This window comes from Balaenoptera ricei, chromosome 21 (genome assembly GCF_028023285.1).
Source record: "Balaenoptera ricei isolate mBalRic1 chromosome 21, mBalRic1.hap2, whole genome shotgun sequence".
In the NCBI taxonomy this organism is placed as follows: Eukaryota; Metazoa; Chordata; class Mammalia; order Artiodactyla; family Balaenopteridae; genus Balaenoptera; species Balaenoptera ricei.
Window position 1 is genome coordinate 17,866,299 of NC_082659.1, and position 22,034 is coordinate 17,888,332.

The following is a 22,034-nucleotide window of genomic DNA, read 5'->3' on the forward strand; positions in this document are numbered from 1 at the left end:
CGGGCTGTCTTTATGAGCACATCAGCCAGCTCGTTTTCACTGCTGTGACACTGCTGACTGTCTAGCTTAAATCTCCAGCACCTCCCTGTTCTTACCCAGCACTGATTTATACTTCAGCCGTCATCCAGGCCGCTGATTCTAAGTTGCTTCTTCTTTTCTTCCTTGGCTCAATATTGCGCCAAGAATTCCCCAGCTCTAAACTCTGCGAGTGTGTTCTGCTGAGACTGAAGAAGCAAAATGTTTCCAGAGAAGATGGAAATGGATGGTGCTGATCGCTCAACCAGAGGTTTGATCATATAGTCCAGAACATTCTTCTATGAATGTTTTTTATACTATCAACAAAATGAAAGCAAAAATGAAAATATATTATATATATGGTGAAAAAATTGTTAGGTCCAAGGATATGTCTGTAGAACCCAGTTTGTAGAAAACAGGTACAGGGTGTTTGGAGGGAGATTGGGTCCACCTGAGGCTGGGAAGTGATGCTGTCTTTTCCTAAAGACGGTGAGGAGTAGTAGCCCTCATACTGTGCAGTGTAGCCCTCTATACTTTCTAAGTGTGTCATTAATAAAGGCTTTAAGTCAACGGCTCACAAGTGCCCTTAGATTTCACTCTAAATTCCTCAGTATGGCTGACAACGCCCTCGCTGGTCTGACTCCCGCTAACCTTCCAGCATCCTCTCTCCTTGCTCACCTCCTTTCTCCTCCCCTGCCCAGAGCTACCCTGTTTCCCCACTCCACACCCTCAGTGCTCCAGGGGCTATACTCTTTCTCAGCTAGAGGAAGCTCCTCGTGCTGGTCCCTCCTTCTGGAACTTTCTGATATTCCTTTCCTAGCTCCTTCGTTACCTGGTTAACTCTCAGCTCTCACATATCAGCCTGAGTTTTTTCCTCCTGGATCCTGTACTTCTGCTAGCAAGGCACTCACACAGCTGCATATTAAAATTGCTTATTTAATAGTCTGTCTTCTCATAAAAGTAAAAGCTCTGTGGGTATAGCGGTTGTATCTATCTTGCTCACTATCATATCTCCAGCTTCTACCTAGCACAGGACCTTGAACATCATAGATGCAAAAAAAAAAAAAAAAATTGTTGGAAGAGAGGAACAGAATTAATTAAGGGAGGACAGAGGTGGGAGGATGGATGGAAAGCAGGAGAGCAGGAAGGAGTGAGGCAGAAGACTCAGAAAACAGAGCAAAATGGTAACAACTATTGTCAAAAAAAACCCTGCTGTTTCTGATCTCAAAAGAGAGTGGAGATCTATGTGATTGGGATGGACTGAGTCAGGAATTAAAATCTGAATCAGTTTCAGCACCTGGAAATACAGAATCTTCAGCACGTTCCTCAAACTCAGATGGACTTAGAGCTGTCAATGCATTTATCCTGGTGTGGGCATATAATTACAAATGCCCACTCCTCTTTTTATTTGTTTGTTGGAAAACTGAATTCTTTATTGTTTAAGATATAACTTGAAACTGTGACTGCTGAGTTGCCTAAAAGGATGAAAGAACTTGTGTGAAAGCACAACGTGTGCAATTATTTTAACCAATCGGTCCACATTTGAGATGTTTCTTTTACTGGTGAAAGGAAGACAATTGTAGCACAGCTCAAACCTGCCATCTAGTGGACCTTCCAGTGACCTGCGTTTGCCAATCCTAAGGAATCACTGCAGAATAGGAGACCCAGAGGAACACACATCCATCCTCTGGGGTGATCAAAGTCCGCCTTTTAGGATGAGGCGTGATTTATGGTTCTCTGACAGAGTTCTCCTTTCTAAATAGCCCAGTGTAATGTTTTAACATTCTGATATCCAAAAAGTTATCCTAAATCAATGTGAAATTTCAATCACTTTCAATTCGAAGCTATCCCAGCAAGAAATCAATGCACCACTCTGAAAAAGTGTATCCTTTTCGTTTCTGTTTTGAATCTTAACTTTGTAAATCAGATGTGTTAGTCTAGTATCCAAAGAGCTAAAAAAGGAAGGAAGGAAAGAAGGAAGGAAGGAAGGGAGGGAGGGAGGGAGGAAGAAAAAGAAAAGTAGACAACAAATCTATCTTCTCTGAAGCTACTACTTCATTAAACCATGAGTGTCCTTCGGTCTAAGTGCTACCACCAGACGTGCCTTGGCGCACTTGAGCAGGGCAGCAGTTCAACGTCGGGAACCGAGAGGCCAGGGTTTAGACTCACACTGCCACCCACCACTTTGTTGCTCTGGACCAGCCGTCTATCATCTTTGTCCGTTTCCTCATTTGTTACAAAGATGAGGCTTAAGCATGATAACCGCTAAGGTCCCTGTCGGCTCTAAAGTTCGGAGCTTGTCCCCAGAGTCGCAGGTCTCGCGATCACGGGGGCCTGACTTGACACCCCCTCTAGGCTCAGTGTCCGCACACCCCCTAGGCACACCCCTCTAGGCTTCAGTGTCTCACTGAAATACTTGTGGAGGAGTTACAGGGTGCCAGGCCCTGAACTGGCTGCTAGGGAAGCACCAGCAAATAAACAGACACGGCCTTTGCCAAGTTTACAGCCTCGCAAGGGACACAAACATAAATCAAATGGTCAGGGAAATGGTAACTGCGCCACTGGTGATAAGGGCTGCAGTGAGGATGTGTAACTGGGGCCTAGTGGCAGGGGCTGAGAGCAAGGAAGGCTCCCTGAGGAAGTGACAGGCCTGGATCTGAAGGATGGTAAGCAGCTAATCCAGTGCGTGCATTACAGGCAGAATGACCCAAATGGGCCAAGGCCCCAGGAAGGAAGGAGTTTGCACAACTGGGTATCAGAAAAAGTCCGTGGAGCCTGGAGTGTGGACAACAAGGGAGTGAAGTGAAAGGGGAGGGAAGCAGAGGGAAAAGCAGGGGCCAGATTATGCACGGGCTTGTGGGCCGTGTCAGGAGTTTCATCTTTATTCTAAGAGCAACAGAATCGCTCTCCCGAAGGGCTTGAAGTAGGAAAGCAATGTGGCCGGATGTGCTTCTGTGAAAGATCTGACTGCCATGTGGAAGACTGAGGTCAAGTTCAAGATTGGGTACACAAAGGCAAGTTGTGTGATTCCTGCTGTGAGCGAGAGCCTTGGGGGTGACACTGCTGCGGCGGGAAGATTCCAGAAATAACGAAACAGTAGCATCATTAGGGCGCGGGAACTGGTTGGATGCGGAAGTAAAAGGGAAGCGTCCAAGGCGATTCCTAGGCCTCTGGTCAAGGGCAACTGGAGGGAATTCATGCTGTTCACTGAACTGAAGGACACAGGAAGATGGCCAGGTGTGGAGAAAGATCAGGAGCTCAGTTATAGGTGGTTGTGTTTCAAGGAAGCCTCAGGAAAGATCCAGGCAGGTGAGCAGGCAGTTGGGGACCCAGAGCTTGGAAGAAAACATGCAACCTAATCTATGATAAATGGGGGGATCTGGCAGCATGTGGGGAGAAGAGGCACAGCACCAACTTCGAATGTCTGGAAGAAGAGAGGATGCAGAGCCGGTGAAGGAAACCCCAAGGAGGGGCCCGTGACGTGAAAGAAAATGGGCAGAATATGGCGTTGAGGAAGCCAAGAGGAGGGCATTCTCTTCTGCTGGATGGACATGGTGGGCCAGCCACATGGGGGTTGAAAGGAGGACTCTGGACTGAGCGACCTTGACCTTGGTGATAAAATGCACGTGGAGTCCTCTGCAGGAGTCAGGTGGAGTGGTTGAAGAGTGAACAGGAGAAGAAAGTGGAGACAGTTGTGTAGAGAGAGGCCCCTCCAGGAGGTTTGGCTGCGAAGGTAAGAAGAGCGAGGAGGGTGGCCGGAAGGTACATGAGGGCCAAGGCGGGCCTTCTTCATCTGGAGGCTTAGGGAAAGGAACTCTTCGAGAAGCAGGGTTGAAGACTCAGAACAAGGAGGCAATAACGGATGTCTTAAGGCTCCTGGAAGGCTTATAAGGATGAGATCCAGGGCACAGATGCAGCTTTGGCCTTTGTCAAGAGGAGAGAGCCCTCCCCACTATAACTGTAAGTGCAGGGAAGGAGGAAATGTGACGAGGACATTAAGGCAATTCTAGGGCTCCAATTTCTCAGTGAATTGCGTGAGAACTGCACTAGCTGGAAGTGAGAGAGATGGAGAAGATCAGAGGTTTAGGAAGAGAGAAAACATGAGCTCACTAGAGAAACAGATTCAGCTTTGCCAGGCATGTATGAGGGGACCACAGACTCACGGCACCCGTCGGGCCAGCTGTGCGGTTTCCTCCAGCTGTGCTCTGGTCCACGTGCTGACAAGGGAAGGGAGGTGAACAGGTTTGTCTGGGGTTGGAAGTTTCCAACTGGGAGTGAAGGAAAAACAGAGGGCAAAATAACTTACTTAGGACGCACTCAAGAGTTTAGTAGACATGACAGGCTCTGGATTCTAAGATAAAGAGAGAAGCAAAGACAGAGGGGGCAGGGTGGATAAAGAGGGAGAAGGTAGAGGGAGAAAACTGACTAATGACTCCTGAGGTCAACATGCAACAAATGCCCTGAGGTAACCGGGCTGGATCCCAGTGGCTGGGTGTCCTCAATATAAAATATATTCATGCTTTGTCGTTACCTACCCAGGACAGTGCACACATAACAGGACACACATCGGCACTAAGTGTAACAATCTTAATGTTCCAGCATGACTGGAAACTGACCTCTGTCATGCTCACTAAACCCCTGGGGAAACCAAACAATATTTCCTGATTTCTGGTATATGTCCGGCACTGTTCTAGGTGCTAGGAATCTGATGAACCCATCAGATGTGGTATTTACCCTCAACGGGCTTATGCTTTCATGGGAGAAGAGGAACACAGGCCCAGATTTCAAAGAATTGCTCAATTAAATGAAAGTGAGAAAGGGATGTGCAAACTTTCTTGGATCCTCTATATCAGAAGCCATGTTGGCTGTGCACAATTCCCTGATTTATGTGAGTCCTGGTCAGAATGAACTGTCCACAAAGATCACTTGGATTACTGTACTTGAGAAATATGCATTGCCTAGTAACAATTAGGTTCAATTTATTGTACATTTACCATCGGCCAGACAGCATTTATCAAAGATGATATTATTTCCATATTCCCGACAAGGAAACTGGGTTCGAGGGTAATTATTCATCAAAGACCTACTTTGCAGGTTAGGATTCCAACCTAGCTGTGCCTCAGCCTAAACTCTCTGTTCCATAACATGCTCCCTCTTCTGGTCAGAAGATTACATGTGGACAAACGTGGTAGCATACGAACTTAGTTCCAGAAAGCTACCCACATTGGTTAACATGACCAGGCTTTCAGAACCCCATCAGCACACTGGAAAGAACTCATTCCACGGGAAAAGAAAACACAGGATGAATACCTCTCTATCCAAAGGCACCACATTCCGGGAAAGATGTCAAGAACCAATTAGTCGAATCTCTGGTGTCAAAGAAATTGTGATTTTTGTTGTTGTTGTTTGATATAGAGTTATGACTAGATCTTTTTTCACATTTTTCCATAAAGTCCTTGGGGGCCCACATCTGTCTTTACTTTCTTATAAAGCCCTAACTGTGCTTTGAAATGAATCCTATTTAATGCTAAGTCAAAACAGTTTTTTTCAGCTCCAGGATATTTCTCTTCGATTCAGATTCATATTTACTTCACTTTGAGTCCTTAAGATATTTTCAAACAGATTCTGGCTAATATAACTTTGAAAATCCTCCTAGAAAATATGAAATATTCAAGGGCTAAATCATCTAGGTTTAGGATAGTTTGTGTAAGTCAAAGACTGACTGTTCAGAATAAGTTAAATCAGCTCAATTCTCATTTTAAAAAAAAGTGTGTAAATTTGACTTTGGTAAATTAAGTCATTTAAAAGGATAACAGTAGTAAATCTTGCCAGATTTGTCCCAAGCAATAGCTACACACATGTATACACATACACACGTCAAGTATGGAGATGAAAATGGGAAAAACTATCATATTCTCTCACCTTCCACTCCTCATCCAACCCAATAATGCTTCAGCAAAAAACTATATACTGTCACATCACATGAAGCCAGAAGGGTATCTTCAGAATAAAACGTGAAAGAGGACTTAATACAAGAGGTTAGATAGACAGAGAGATATTTCTTATATGCATATATTATTTATTCTCCAACGTATGTGTGAGCAAGAAGGGGAAGATTGTTATTCAGTTATTCAGTAGATAAAGCTAAATGTGAAGCATTCAGCTAAGTCCTGGTGAAAAATACAGATTTACAAAAAAAAAAGGAGTTACAAGTATGTAGAGTGCTCAAAAAAGGATGCACTAGGGGCCATGAGGATGCAAATCTAGGGAGGCCTGACACAAGCCTCCCAGAGAAAGTGACCCTGAGGCTGAAGTCAGCCAGGTGAAGAGGGGCCCAGAGTGGTCTAGACCATGAAAGCAGCAAGTTTTAAGGCTCCAAGAGCTTGGTGAATTTGACGATGTCACAGGAACCCAGGCCAATGAAAGCAGACACACTAATCTAGACACCAGGGGTGATCAGGGAGAGTCTCAAAGAGTCGCATGAGGACGTTGAACTTCCTTACCAATGGAGACCCACTGAGTGTTAAGCAGGGGATTGACACAATCAGACCTGCATTTTTAAAGCGTCACTCTAGATTCATTGAGGAGGATGGAGGAGGACAAGCCTGGGTGTGGTTACTGCAGTACTGGTGGTGATGAGGGGTAACGTGCCTGGGACTGGCGTAGCAACACCAGCGATGGAAAGAGGACAGGTTTATGGCTCTTAAGAAAGTTGAAGTATTTCAAGTATCTTCTCCGACCACAACAGCATGAAACTGGAAATCAACAACAGGAAAATAAATGAGAAAAAAACGATTACCTGGAGGCTAAACAACATGCTACTAAGAAACCAATGGGTCAACAAGGAAATCAAAAAGGAAATTAAAAAATACCTTGAGACATGGGACTTCCCTGGTGGTCCAGTGATAAAGAATCCGCCTCACAGTGCAGGGGACGCAGGTTCGATCTCTGGTCAGGGAACTAAGATCTCACAAGCTGCAGGGCAAATAAGCCCACATGCCACAACTACTGAGCTCGGGTGCCTCAACTAGAGAGCTCACATGCCGCAAACTACAGAGCCCATGCACTCTAGAACCCGCATGCCACAACTACAGAGCCCACATGACCTGGAGCCTGCTTGCCACAACTAGAGAAGAGAAAAACCTGCATGCCACAACTAGAGAGAAGCCCATATGCTGCAACGAAGAGCCCTCAAACCTCAATGAAAGATCTCACGTGCCACAACTAAGACCCAGCACAGCCAAAAATAAATTAAATAAATAAATAATAAAATAAATCTTAAAAAAAAAAATCTATGGATGCAGCAAAAGCAGTTCTTAGAGGGAAGTTCACAGTGATACAGGCCTTCAAAAAACAAGAAAAATCTCAAATAAACAACATAACCTACCACTTAAAAGAGTTAGAAAAAGAACAAACAAAACCTAAAGTCAGCAGAAGGAAAGAAATAATAAAGAGCACGGAGGAAATAAACAAAATAGAGATTAAAAAAACAATAGAAAAAAAAATCAATAAAAACAAGAGCTGGTTTTTTGAAAGGGTAAACAAAATTGACAAACCTCTGGCCAGGCTCACCAAGAAGAAAAGAGAGAGAACCCAAATAAACAAAATCAGAAATGAAAAAGGAGAAATCTCAACTGATACTGCAGAAATACAAAAAACCTTAAGAGAATACTATGAACAATTATATGCCAACAAATTTGACAACCTAGAAGAAATGGACAACTTCCTAGAAATATACAGCCCACCAAAATTTAATCAAGAAGAAATAGATAATTTGAACAGAACAATCACTGTAAGTGAAATGGAATGTGTAATAATAAAAAAAAAAAACTCCCTACATACAAAAGTCCAGGACTAGATGGCTTCACAGGTGAATTCTACAAAAAATACAAAAAAAAAAAAAAAATACAAAGAACTTATCCCAATTCTTCTCAAACTCTTCCAAAAGACTGAAGAGGATGGAACACTCCCAAAGACATTTTATGAAGCCATCATCACCCTGATACCAAAACCAGATAAAGATACCACCAAAAAAGAAAATTACAGGTCAATATCATTGATGAATATAGATGCAAAAATTCTCAACAAAATATTAGCAAATAAAATCCAACAACATATAGAAAAGATCATACATCACAACCAAGTAGGATTCATCCCAAGTTCACAAGGATGGTTCAACATACACAAATCAATCGATGTAATACACCATATTAACAAAAGAAAAGTCAAAAACCACATGATTGTCTCAATAGATGCAGAAAAACCATTTGACAAAATTCAACATCTATTCTTGATAAAAAAAAATTCTCTCACCAAAGTGGGTATAGAGGGAACATATCTCAACATAATAAAAGCCACAGCCAATATAATACTCAATGGTGAAAAGCTGAAAGCCTTCCTGCTAAAATCTGGAACAAGACAAGGATGCCCACTCTCACCACTTCTATTCAACACAACAATCAGACAAGAAAAAGAAATAAAAGTTATCCAAATTGGAAGGGAAGAGGTAAAATTGTCACCATATGCAGATGACATGATACTAGACACAGAAAAACCTAAGGACTCCACACAAAAACTGCTAGAACTAATAAATGAATTCAGCAAAGTGTTAGGATACAAGATTAACATTCGGAAATTGGTTGCATTTCTTTACACTAACTATGAAATATCAGAAAGGGAATGTAAAAAACAATACCTTTTAAAATCACACACACACAAAAATAAAATATCTAGGAATAAACCTGACCAAGGAGGTGAAAGACTTATACACTGAGAACTATAAGACATTAATAAAGGAAATTAAAGAGGATTCAAAGAAATGGAAAGATATCCCATTCTCTTGGAAGAATTGATATTGTTAAAATAGCAATACTACCCAAAGCAATCTACAGATTTAATGCGATCCCCATCAAATTACCCATGCATTTTTCACAGAACTAGAATAAATAATCCAAAAATTCATATGGAATCATAAAAGATCCAGAATTGACAAAACAATCCTAAGGGAAAAAACAAAGCAGGAGGCATAAGTCTCCGAGACTTCAGACAATACTACAAAGCTACAGTAATCAAAACAGTGTGGTACTGGTACAAAAACAGACATACAGATCAATGGAAAAGAATAGAGAGCCCAGAAAAAAACCCACACACGTATGGTCAATTAATCTTCAGCAAAGGAGGCAAGAGTATAAAATGGGAAAAAGATAGTCTCTTCAGCAAGTGGTGCTGGGAAAGTTGGACAGTTGCATGTATATCAATTAAGTTAGAACACACCTTCACACCATGCAGAAAAATAAACTCAAAATGGCATAAACACTTAAACATAAGATGACACCATAAAACTCCTAGAAGAGAGCATAGGCAAAACATTCTCTGATATAAATTGTACAAATGTTTTCTTAGGTCAGCCTCCCAAGGCAATAGAAGTAAAAAGAACAAACGGGACCTAATCAAACTTATGAGCTTTTGCACAGCAAAGGAAATCATAAAAAAAAAAAAAAATGAAAAGCCAACCTACGGAATGGGAGAAAATATTTGCAAATGATGTGACTGACAAGGGCTTAATCTCCAAAATATACAAGCAGGTCACACAACTCAACAGCAAAAAAACCAAACAACCCAATTGAAAAATGGGCAGAAGACAGTAGACATTTCTCCAAAGGAGACATACAGATGGCCAATAGGCACATGAAAAGATGCTCAACATCACTAATTATTAGGGAAATGCAAATCAAAACTACAATGGGCATGAACTTATATATACTACCAAATGTAAAACAGATAGCTAGTGGGAAGCAACTGCATAGCACAGGGAGATCAGCTCAGTGCTTTGTGACCACCTAGAGGGGTGGGATAGGGAGGGTGGGAGGGAGATGCAAGAGACAGGAGATATGGGGATATGTGTATATGTATAGCTGATTCACTTTGTTATAAAGCAGAAACTAACAACACCATTGTAAAGCAATTATACTCCAATAAAGATGTTAAAAAAAAAAAAAACTACAATGGGGTATCACCTCACACCGGTCAGAATGGCTATCATTAAAAAGTCTACAAACAACAAATGCTGGAGGGTGCGTGGAGAAAAGGGAACCCTCCTACACTGTTGGTGGGAATGTTAGTGCAGCCACTATGGAAAACAGTATGGAGGTTCCTCAGAAAACTAAAAATAGAATTACCATATGATCCAGCAATCCCACTCCAGGGCATGTACCCGGAAAAAACTACAATTCAAAAAGATACATCCACCCCTATGTTCATAGCAGCACTATTCACAATAGTCAAAACATGGAAACAACCTAAACGCTCATCGACAGATGAATGGATAAAGAAGATGTGGTACATACATACAATGGAATACTACTCAGCCATAAAAAATGAAATAATGCCATTTGCAGCAACATGGATGCAACTAGAGATCATCATACTAAGTGAAGTTAAGTCAGAAAGAGAAAGACAAATTCCATATGATATCACTTATATGTGTAATCTAAAATATGGCACAAATGAACCTATCTACAAAACAGACTCACAGACATAGAGATCAGACTTAGGGTTGCCAAGAGGGAGGGGGGAGAGAGAGGGATGCACTGGGAGTGTGGGGTTGGCAGGTGCAAACTATTAGGTTTAGAATGGATAAACAACAAGGTCCTACTATACAGCACAGGAAACTATATCCAATCTCTTGGGATAAACCATAATGGAAAAGAATTTTTAAAAAGAATGTCTCTATGTGTATAACTGAGTCAATCTGCTGTACAGCAGAGAGTGGCACAACCTTGTAAATCAACTCTACTTCAATAAAAATGGAAGGAAGGAAGGGAGGAAGGGAAGCTGAAGTGACTGAACTTGGTGACCGATTGGATGTGGGGAGTGAGGGAGAGAGGGAGAAGGCAAGAATGCTCCCGGTTTTCAGGCTGAGCAGCTGAGTGGGTGGTGGCGTCCTTGAGGGAGATGACGATCCAAGGAGGTGGAGTGTGCGTGGAAATATGACTCTCTTTTGAACATGCAGCTTTTGGGCTGGATGTCTGAGATCCACGTTCTTTCTCCTCCCCCTTCCAATCATCCCAAACAGACGATCTCCTCTGTTTCTCTATCCTGAATCATATGCAGAATATCCTGACCTTTCATATGAAGAAAGGTCTAGAAAGAATCTTAGGAAGCACATAGACCAATCCCCTTCATTCTTTGCCAGAGGAAACTGAGGGAGGGAGTTTAGAGGGCTTCCCCAAAGATACGCAGGAAAACACCCCCTAACGCCATAGGCCCTTTCTGGCACCCTCTAAAAGATGCTCTGTTTTCTTGCCTTTCATAGTTTACATAATCATCATCTTAACCACTTTTCCTGAAGGTACTCATTCAAACATGAGGAATCTTTAGCCTTCTTACCAACGGATGCCTCTGAATATAAAAGCCATATACTTGGAAAAGTAAAAATAAATCCAGAAGAAGTTGAAAAGGTCAAAAGCAATTCATCTTTGGTCAAGTTGCTCATAGGAATCTCCCATTAGTCAGTTTTCATTACAATTACTTAAAAAATGACATAAAGCATTGAGTCCATTATTTTTTACAGTATGAATTCTTAAATCTCTACCTCTATACATCACAGTTTTAATTATCTGTCATACGGCTTCCTTTAACAGTTCACTGTTTAAACAATGTTGGTAGGATTTGCAATAATTTTTTTTAACTGCGTGAAGCAATAAAACCAATGGCTTTTGCTCAATGAGCTTCCATTTTTATAATCTGCTAAAGTAAAATGGTAGATGTCAGACACAATGTGATATTAAGCAAGGGTATGAAACCAAATCCTTGACCCAACACAAGTAAAAGAAAAGGCTTACCTGAGGCGGGTGTCCTTTAAGGTGTCAAGGTATGCGGGATAGCTCCATCTGATTTTATTCCCTTTACATCGAAGCTCTAGAGTTTGCCCTGCCATCAGGCTCAGGGTTGCAGCGGGTTTCTGAAGGCGACCTTTATCCATCATTTGCATCATTATAGACTGTGTCTTTGGTGTTGAATCAGCTGAGTGTCTGTCCTTTATTTTATGTATTTTGGGTTTCACCTTTTTGTTGGTAGGCTTGATTCTGTTCTCTCCGGGTTCCTTTGGATGCTTGTTCTTGGGAGGATGTTGACCAGCAACTGGTACAAACATGAGGAGAGAACAATGGGCTTTGGTGGTTAACATACCCAGAGTCTTCAACCCCTGAAACAAATCGTTTTTAATATCCCTCTCCTCCTATGTCAAAGTTATTTTCAGGAATGATCATTATTTTCTTGGTTCATTCTTTAGCTTTAAACCAATTAGTAACTGAAAGGGAATCAATTTCAGCTTCCAAGATTTTGTTCAAACTCAGCAAAATATCTCACGTATGAGCTAACATTTGCACTTCCCAAACAAAACAACTTTTTCTTGTGGTTCACACTCAGTCTCACCAGCTCTAAGGTGGTACCCAGAATGGTGGACCTGAAGCCTCTCAAGGTCTGTTTCTGGTCCTTGCCATCTCAGTGCTGTCATTGTTCATTTTGAACCAACTGTTTAAACCCAGGAATATGTAGTCCCCAGGGAGTGGAGACACAGACTACACTGCAAGCACACTCAGAAGATTTCAAACCATCACAAACTTTCTCCCAGATGAGTACGTACTGTGGTGCCTGTGTGTGTCAGGGCGGACAACATCCATGCAGGATACAAGGCTTAGGAAGAAATAAGTACTAACCCTGTGTTCATTTAAAGCATACATATACATTATTAAAACTCAATGGTAACTTTAGCAAAGGTTTAGAATTTAGCCAACAAAATACATTGGGGGGAGGAGTATTTTATCACCAACATTGTTGAGAATTGCCGGCAAATGGTGGTAAGAACTGACGACCTTTAAGTCCATTTTCTTACTGCTGTTTTTCCCTTCTCTACAGACAATGCTGCCCTGCCCTTGGAATACCTCTGGGTTCCAGAAATCTCAGCTGTCCACCCAGCCCACATGGCCATGTGCTGTGTCCACCCAGCAAAGAGGAGGAGACTTGGCAATTCATTTGCTCCACTGTCTGCATCAGCTCCAAGGTGACCTTGATATAAGCCCACAGAATTATAAAACGTCCAAACTTACAGGATCCTGAGAGATCATTTAAGGTCCTCATGTTATACATTTTAAAAAAATAATAAAGGAGGCCTTAAAAGTTAAATTGCACAAAGTTGGCTAGTGACAGGATGTGAAAGTAAAACTCAGGTCTCCTGACCCCCATTTCACTACATGCAGATCAACAGCCTGTAGATATTTTGAATAGATAACTACACAAGTCTTGGCCGGTTGAGGGAATTACAGGGCATTTGTATAAAATGGGGAAATGTGATAAATCAGGAGAAAATGTTTTTCCCTCTTTGATGTCCGTATTTATTTATCTAACGTTACCTTGGTGTATAAAGGGCTCGGGTGGTCAAGAGTACAGAGACACTGAAATTGGGATCAAGAGACAGAAAAAGGCAAGTGTTGCAAGCTCTTACACCAGCAGACCAGGCTGGTGACAAAATGAGGTGAGCCAGGTGGGCCTGGAGAGGCCACGCCCTCCCGAAGGGACAGCTGCCTGGAGCGAGCGAGTGTCCAGGGTTACAGGATCTGATTTCTCACAGGATGGCAGAAACACAGGTTTCCTGATTTACAAATGTTAGAAGCTTGATTTTTTAGAAACTTCAGGTCTGAATCTCTGAGGTGAGGAGTCAGGCGGTGGTTTTCCTACGAGGGATGGGGATGACCCAGGAGGGGACGGGAGAGGGACTGCCAGGACCGTTCTGTCTTGATCTGGGCTGTTCACATGGTGTGTGTGCACTTGGCGAGCGTTTCGTGGAGCCGTAGTCTGATGATTTGTACCAAAAACTCAGCTGACGTGGACTCAACTGTGTAATGATGAACTTGGCTTCTTTTGCGTGTTGCGCTTTGAAACAGGAGCCATTTGGCCTCCACTCTTGGTTCAGCCCTGCCCAGACTCCGGAACCAACCCCACTGTGAGCTCAGTATCAACACCAAGTCCTTGGCGCGCGGCCTTCTTTGGGTGTGGCTGTGTCGCTCCTGAGCCCCGCGAGCCTTTCCGTGACTCCAGGTCCATTTGTGACCTCTCCTTTCCCGGGGTCTGAGTCTCTTCTTATCTCCCATCCTTCCTCTACTCTGGTTCCTCTGGGTCACGGGCCCTGCTGAGCTTTCTCAGTCCTTCCAGGGAGCAGGGCTGTGCCCTTGAGCCCCAGTCTCCAAGGCGAGTCCCAATACCTGCTGTTTGTCAAGACTTCCCCAGACCCTGCACACTTGGTTTATTTACGCCCAGGGTTCTAATGACAGATGGGGGCGGGCAGGGGTGCCCATGCACATATTTCCGCAACCTCCCAGAAGGAAAAGCGTTGTAATCGTTGGGAACATATTAGACCCACAGAAATGTTCTAATCCAGCAACATCAATTGTGAAGCATGAGCCTCATTGTTACAACAGGTAAAAGTCACTGTCTTTTTCTTAAGGCAGAAATTAAAAGCCTACCATGATGCTGTCCAAGTCATCTGTGCCCTGCAAGCATTTCGGTCAAACTATGCCTGTGAGAGTCATGGACCTCTGGATTGATGTCTAATTTGGTGTTTTTTTCTTCATCATGAACAGGAATTCAGGCTATCGGAAATGACAACAACTGTTTGTAAATCCTAGGGAATTTAGGCAGCCCACGCAGTTTGCCTGATTCTAAGCTCTCAGATCCCGTGTGGCAATGCCACTCAGGAACATTCGATTAACTAGTTATGGATTTAACGCCTTCCAATATGTGTTATCATCCCTGAAAAATCATTTGACCTTTTGACCAAATAGGCCCATCAGTCGGTCCAGCTGCCTGACCATGGAACTGGTCCATGGTTGGACAGTGATGACACAAAGTTCAAGGAGCCAGACCAGCGGTCCCACGGGCAAGTCCTAGGACTGAGCGACTCCCAAATCCCATGTCTATCTTTTTAAAAGAATGACTCTTCAGGCTAACTAAGTAAATTAGTTATTTTCCAAAGGCCTAAAAAAATATAAGAGTTTACAATGTAGATATACAAAAGTGAAAGTCCATTACCATTGCATTTTTGAGATTACGGCACAGCATATTTTATAGAGAAATAAATGATAAAATTCACAAACCATTGAATGTCGTTACAGACTTTAGGTCCTGAAGTCATTGTTGACTTACTGTGTGACCTTGGGAAGTTACCCTCTCTCTTACTTTCCTCATCTGTAGATTGAGAATTATATGGTAATAATATCTCATGGATTGCTGTGGGGATTAAACGAGTTAATATGTTTAAAATGCTGAGACCAGTGTCTGACCCACAGTAAGTAAGCGCGAGCGAGGTGCTGCTTGTTTTGGGGTTGTCTCGTAATGTCTCAGGGTGATCTCCATGATCAACTCGTGATGGAGGTAAAGCAGCTCATTATCTTTCCTAATTTACAGGTGGAAAATTGAGACCACAGATGCCAAGTAGCTCACCCAAGGTTACTAAGGCGGCAGTGAAAAACCAGATCTAGAGTCTTTTCTGGTTCATCTTGCTGCTTTCAGTTCACTCAAGATCAGCATTTCACTTTATTTGCATGGATCTCAGGCACAGCACCATTATCTAAGTGGTTTCTTTGTTTGGTAGGTCACGGGCTTTGACAAGGAGTTCCAAGTCAAACAGAACTTGATGCCCGGGATGAGGGCACAAGCTTCCTGGAAGGGCTGGAGATGCTTTTCCAAGGCATACATTACAATCCCCCAGTGAAGAGATGCTGGTCAAAAAACATCTCCAAAATGAATGAGTAAATGTTGCACAGCCAGAAGCACATAGGGCAAAGGACTGTAATTCTCCAGCATCAGCTGGGGATCGATTGCAATCAAAGCTTATTCAATAAAGATGACCTGACTAGTAACCTCTCTAATTCTATCAGACTGTGTGGGAGGAGAAAATAAATCCATTAGAAGAATCACCGACAGCTGCTTAGATGCGGACTCCCTGTAAACACAGCCATTCACATCAATGACCTGAAGCTGTTTGCTTTTTTCTCTCCATGGGCAGTTAAGGGGAAAGATCTGACCTGAGAACAGCATCTAAATATCCACACTAGAAATTTGCTGGGTAGCTCAGGGGTTCCCCTAACCAGTTGTATAAACTGGGACACCTCACTCTCGTTTTTCCATTCCTCATGAAACACCCCATAGGAACACATATACTTTTCCAAGAACAAACATGAGAAGTTGAGAAAGCAATGACAGTAGGGAGGTAAAAATGTAGAATGATGAGAGCCTCTTTTCCCTACCCCCTCTGGAACCCCACTCCAAAATGCCCTCAATATCATTGCTTAAAGTATCATTTTCTTAAAAGAGCAACTTCTAAGATTATACTTCTATTTCAGGATAAAGACCTTAGATTGATACATTTTTTTTTTTCCAAAGCATCCATCAGAACACAGTTCATCACGCTTTTTTTTTGAGATGTAATTGACAGCTCAACTAACATATTAGTTTCAGGTGAATAACATAATGATCCCATATTTATATATACTGCAAAATGACCACGCTCTCTTGAAACACTTTATTCGCTTGGCTTCCAGGACATGGCACTGTCTCAGTTCTCGGTCCATTTGGCAGCCTTCCTCATCTTCCTTTCCTGCCTGAGTCCAAAGGGCTGAATCCTCGCAACTCCTCTCTGTCTCTAAGCGGCCTCGCCAGTCCCCTTGGCACTAACAGCATTTATATGCTGAGACCTGCCTTGTTCCTGTCCTCACTTTGCCTCTAAATCCAGATCTGAATATTCTGTTGCTTACTCAGCACTGCCACTTGGAAGGCTAGGAGGCATCTCAAATTGGACGCGTCCACACTGAACTCTAGATGCCCTTTCAAATCAGCTCCTTCCCCGGTGTCCCTTTATCGGCAAATGGCAACTCTATTCACCCAGTTGCTCAGAACATAAACCTCTGAGTCACACAGGATTCTCTTCTTTCTTTCCAAAGCCACGTCCAATCCAGCAGCAAACCCTCTTGGCTTTGCCCTCAAAACAGACCCCGAACCCAGGCTCTACTCCCTACATCCGCTGCAACCACTTTCACCTAGACTATTAAAAGAGCTCCCTATGCAGGCTCCTGGCTTCTACCTAAGCACACCTACCTTTGAAAATATAAATTAGACCATGGGCACTCCTCCGCTGGAGACCCTCCAGTGACTTTCATCTAATTTAAAGTCCGAAGTCTTCCCACACCCGACAGGGCATTGCCAACTCCCGTCTCACTTCTCATGCTCCTTCAGCCACAGTGACCACCAGGACACCTTGAAGCTCATGCCCTTAGGCTTCGTGGCTCTTCTTTCAGACAAGCAGCACCTGCTTCCTCCCCCTCAGCTGGCCCTTGACTCGCCTATCCAAACCCCACGCACACTACCCTCGGCAGCCCTCTCCATCCTCTTACCCTATCTTATAGGTTCAGCTGTGTCTCCAAAAAGATACATTGAAGTCCTAACCCCTGCAACTGGTGAATGTAACCTTATCTGGAAATAGGATCTTTGCAGACATAATCAAGTTAAGATAAGGTCATTAGGTATGGATACCAAGGGGGAAAGGGGGGGTGGGATGAATTGGGAGATTGGGATTGACATATATACACTATTGATACTATGTATAAAATAGATAACTAATGAGAACCTACTGTATAGCACAGGGAACTCTACTCAATGCTCTGTGGTGACCTAAATGGGAAGGAAATCCAGGAAAGGGGGGATATATATACATGTATAGCTGATTCACTCTGCTGTACAGTAGAAACACTATACTCCAATAAAAATTAAAAAAAAAAAAGATGAGGTCATTAGGATGGGCTCTAATCCAATAAGCCGGTGTCCTTATATGGAGACCCACACACAGAGGAAAATGCCAGATGAAGACACACACAGAGGGAGAAGATGGCCAGATGACAACAGAGGCAGAGATTGGGGAGATACAGCTGTAAGCCAAGGAACACTAAGAATCGCCGGCCGCCAGCCAAAGCTAGAAAGAGGCAAGGAGGGATTCGGCCCAGGGTCTCAGCTGCAGCATGGCCCTGCTGACACCTTGATTTGACTCCTATCCGCCAGAACTGTGCGAGAACTAAGAACTTGTAGTATCTTAGTTTGTGCTTGGTTACAGCAGTTCTAGGAAACTAATACATCCTGATTATTGATTTTTCACGCCGCTTATCAGTTCCTGAAATGCTATCTGTACTTGTTTGTCACCTGTCCTCTCCATTAGACTATGAGCACCGCAAGGGCAGGGCTTTACAACCTTGTACAGGGGCAGCCATCAATCCTCAGAACTTCTCTCACTGCTCTGGCTGGCACGCTGCCGGTCTCTCTGTTGCCCCTAAACTTTCCTCTTTTTCAGCTCTAAGGATCAGAGATGATTTTGTATGTCAAACACACAGACCAAGATCCTAAACGCTTCAAAACATTCATTATTTGCATGTGTGAACAATGAGAGTTTTTACAATTTTTTCATTATAAGGTTTTCGGAACTAATTTTTATCCTTTTTCCAAGGAATAAACTGAGTCACAATAGTGACACAGAGTACTGGTTAGAGACTCATTTTCAGTGTCACTCCCCTTACCTTCTTAGAGATCAGGCTGTTTTGCCCTCACATCATAATGAATCTCTTTAGTTTCCCCAGAAAGGGAACCTTCACAGGACCGAAAATAAGCCCACGTTAGACTGAAGATCAAATTAGTATTGATCAAGGGTCTGGCGTGAGATTGACAAAACAGCAGTAACAAATCAATATTTATACTTCATCATTTGCTCTCAACACTGGGTAAAAATATGTAGATAACAAAAGCTGGTAAGGACCTGTGATGTTGTACACTCTTTTATGTAAAAATAGCAGCACCGTATCAACAAACACAGTGGCATGTATTCCATACACATGCTGAAAATCAGGTGCCATGAGCCACGTCTGGCTCTAAGTGGCATCTTGGACCTTTTATTAACTGTTTTCATGCCTCACTTTCATGCCACAAGAGTGGCGTGCCCTTCCAACTCCCACTCTTCATGAGAAGAAATAACATTACTTCTAAAAATTTAAAGCATTTTAGAATGAAGCCAGGCAAACTTTGCTGGGTTAGAGCAGATGTACACCCAGTATATGCTTACAGGGAATTCTTTTACTATTAGAAAGCCTCTCCTAGAAGTGATCAGAAAGATGGAAAGGCAGTGGGAGAAGTTGAATCACGGGCCGGTGTCTGCAGTTCGTGCTTTGGGATGACCCAGGAATGTACCATATTCCGACTTGTTAATCAGAGGCTGGCACTGGACGGGCACCCCACCTAAGCCACTCTCAGTTCCTGGTCCCAGCCAGCCACATGATAACTCAAACCCGAGAAAACATTCTTAATAGGTTTAGAAAAACTTATATACTTTACTGAAGCAGATTTACTTTTCTAATTATGTGTTCAATGTTTTATTCACAAATAGTTTATACTATATATTTTACTTTTACTTTTAACTTTTAAAAACAAAGCCACAGTGCTATTATCACATCTAAAATTTATCAATTATTTCTTATAAAATATTCAGTCTGAAAAAAAAATATTCAGTCTGTGTTCAACTTTCTGATTGTCTCATAAATCTATACTGTTTGTATAAATTACATTTGACAAACAGATGCTAATGGATTCAGGCAGCTGTTTGTAGTCATGGTCTGGGCACACATTAGCTGGGAGAGATTCAGGAGGCAGAGGCTGAGGCCGCCTGCCGAGCCCCTGTGGCAGGCATCTTGGGTGAACTGTGTAACCAAGCGAATGGGCCACTTGAAATTATTTTGTCTGACCGTCTCTTGCCCTATTCAAAAAGTGATACCAAATACTACATTTCCATCACTTCAGCGATCACATACGAGGACTTGCCAGGAGCAATTTATTATTGTATTTTACACCGTGAACTCACGCCAACTGTTCTCTAGGCAAAGAGGACCTGTTCCTCCCCGCCCCTCCCCAGGAGAAGCACTGACTACACTTTATCCAGCAAGGCTCTAGGCTTAAGGAGCCTCACATTCAACTTCAAGTCCCACAACCACTTTGGACTTTGCAAACCAGAATGTGGTCTTTTTCTGGCAAATGCTTCTAGTTTCATGGGAAAGAAGGAAGGAACTGGTCAGGACTGAGTAGTGGATAAAAGATGTGAGCCAGGGTGAGCTGCCTCCAGCGGGAGGTTGCATAACAGCAAAAGCTGCTTTTCAACCAAAACCAGCAAAAATAGTGACGGTAGAGCAGAATTCCAAGGGAGATTTCAGGATACCAGGATGTAACAGATGCAAAACATACTGCACGAATAACACCAATCGAAAAATAATGGAGCCAACCAAACAATTAAATGTCAACAGAAATATAGATAATAGACAGAGAAATACAACAATACGCGCGCACACACACACACACACACACACACACACACAATAAAGTCTGGCCCTGTGGTTGTGAGTCTACACAACAGGGTGGGCCCAGGACAGGCACACATTCAAAAAAGTTCAGCGGCACAAGGGCCCCCATATGGTGTACAAAAGTCCATGTCCTTCATCTTCTCCCCTCCAATCAGATAAGAAGTGTAACAGCTGTGGGGTTTTGAGTCGTTTGGAGAAGGTCTGATACCCAGAAATATCTGGCCTAAGACTTAGACCAGATAGGCACATCTCGCAGGATTCAAGCCCACGCTGGTTTATGAAACGAGTCTAGGACCGCAGATGGGGGAGGAGGACTCTTCGAATCTTGCAAAAGGCTCAGTTTAGGTGGCACCCGCCCCCACGAGCAGAGACCCGGGGCGAACGCCGCGCGGAGGTGGCAACGATCCGCCGCCCTGCGCCACCTCCCAGACCGACACGTTGACACTGGGGGCTGGACCAGGGGCTGCCTGGGGTTGTTCCGTTTGCCGGCAGCCGAGAGCTTTCCAGGAGCGCAGGAGCGCTTCTGGTGGGGATCCTAAGGGTCAGAGCAGCTGCCACCGTCCCAGGGGCTCCCAGGGGAGGTGGAGAGAGGGAGGTAAGGAGACCCTCCTGGGGGGGGGGCAGGTGCACGGAGTAGGGAGCGGCTCCAGGGCTGGGCCTCGGAAGGTCTAAAGTTAGAAGAAGACCTGGAGGACGACGAGGGCTGTTGGGGGGGGGGGTCCGGGATCAAGTCAGGGCACAAGCCGGGTAGCCCCCCACGCAGAGTAACTCACCGTCCTCCAGCGCTTCGTGCACCAGCAAAAGACCCAGCAGCAGCCAGACCTTCATCTTCAGGGCAAGGGGTGGGGCAGAGGTGCGGGGCACAGCAGGTCCGAGGCGCGCGGAAAGCGCCGGGCGAGGGCAGGGGCGCCGGGGGAGGCGGCGGGCGAGGGGCGGGCGCCTGGGACGCCGCAGCTGGAGGATTCGGTTTCACGAGGAAGAACAGATTTGGGGGGAAAGTTTGGGGATTTTTCTTTTTTTTAAAAATTCTGTGTAATGTAACCTCTCCTGCCCCCTGGCGGAGCCGTGAAGCGCTGCGCTTTTTCCCGGCGCCGAGCGCGAGGGCTGAGGGTGAAATGTCAATTATAGCAGCCCCTCATCGAGTTCCCCCAACGCTCGGCGTTTCACGCAATTTACCAACTTCAAGCAGGCCCCGCGCAATCCTGCGGGTACTGATGGGGTCACATTTAACTGTAGCTGTCCAAATGTCACCAGCGCTCTCCCCACCAGCTCAAGTACAGCCACAATGCTCTGTAAAAAGCGCCCCCTAAGTATTTCTCTCCATTCCCAGCAGGTCTCTCACTTGCTCTCACTAACGAGACCACTGCCCTCGGTTGTCCCGGCTCTGCAGCCAGCCCTGTACCTGCTGGACACGGCGTCTCTCTTGCAGCTGAGACGTGAGAGCCCTGGGGCTTCACCGGGGAAGGAGCTGCTCTGCCTTCAGAGGGGCCCACGGCAGGCCAGCTCCTTCCCCGGTGCCTGGCGGAGGTTTTGGAGAAATTTCTCCTTCCTCTTTTATTCAGAAGTCCCATTGCCCTA

The 22,034-nt window shown here is 44.0% G+C and overlaps 1 protein-coding gene across 1 annotated transcript in view; it reads right to left on the reverse strand.

Annotated features, from left to right (window-relative positions):
• PDGFRL (platelet derived growth factor receptor like) overlaps positions 1 to 21,419 on the reverse strand; it is a 46,487-nt gene extending 25,068 nt beyond the window's left edge. The window contains exons 1-2 of the mRNA XM_059909479.1: positions 21,230 to 21,419; positions 11,859 to 12,156 (exon numbers count right to left, since the gene is read on the reverse strand). Of these exons, the coding sequence (XP_059765462.1) occupies positions 11,859 to 12,156; positions 21,230 to 21,284 (353 nt within the window). The 5' untranslated portion in view covers positions 21,285 to 21,419. The remainder of the gene's footprint in view (positions 1 to 11,858; positions 12,157 to 21,229) is intronic.
• Between the last annotated feature and the right edge of the window lie 615 nt (positions 21,420 to 22,034).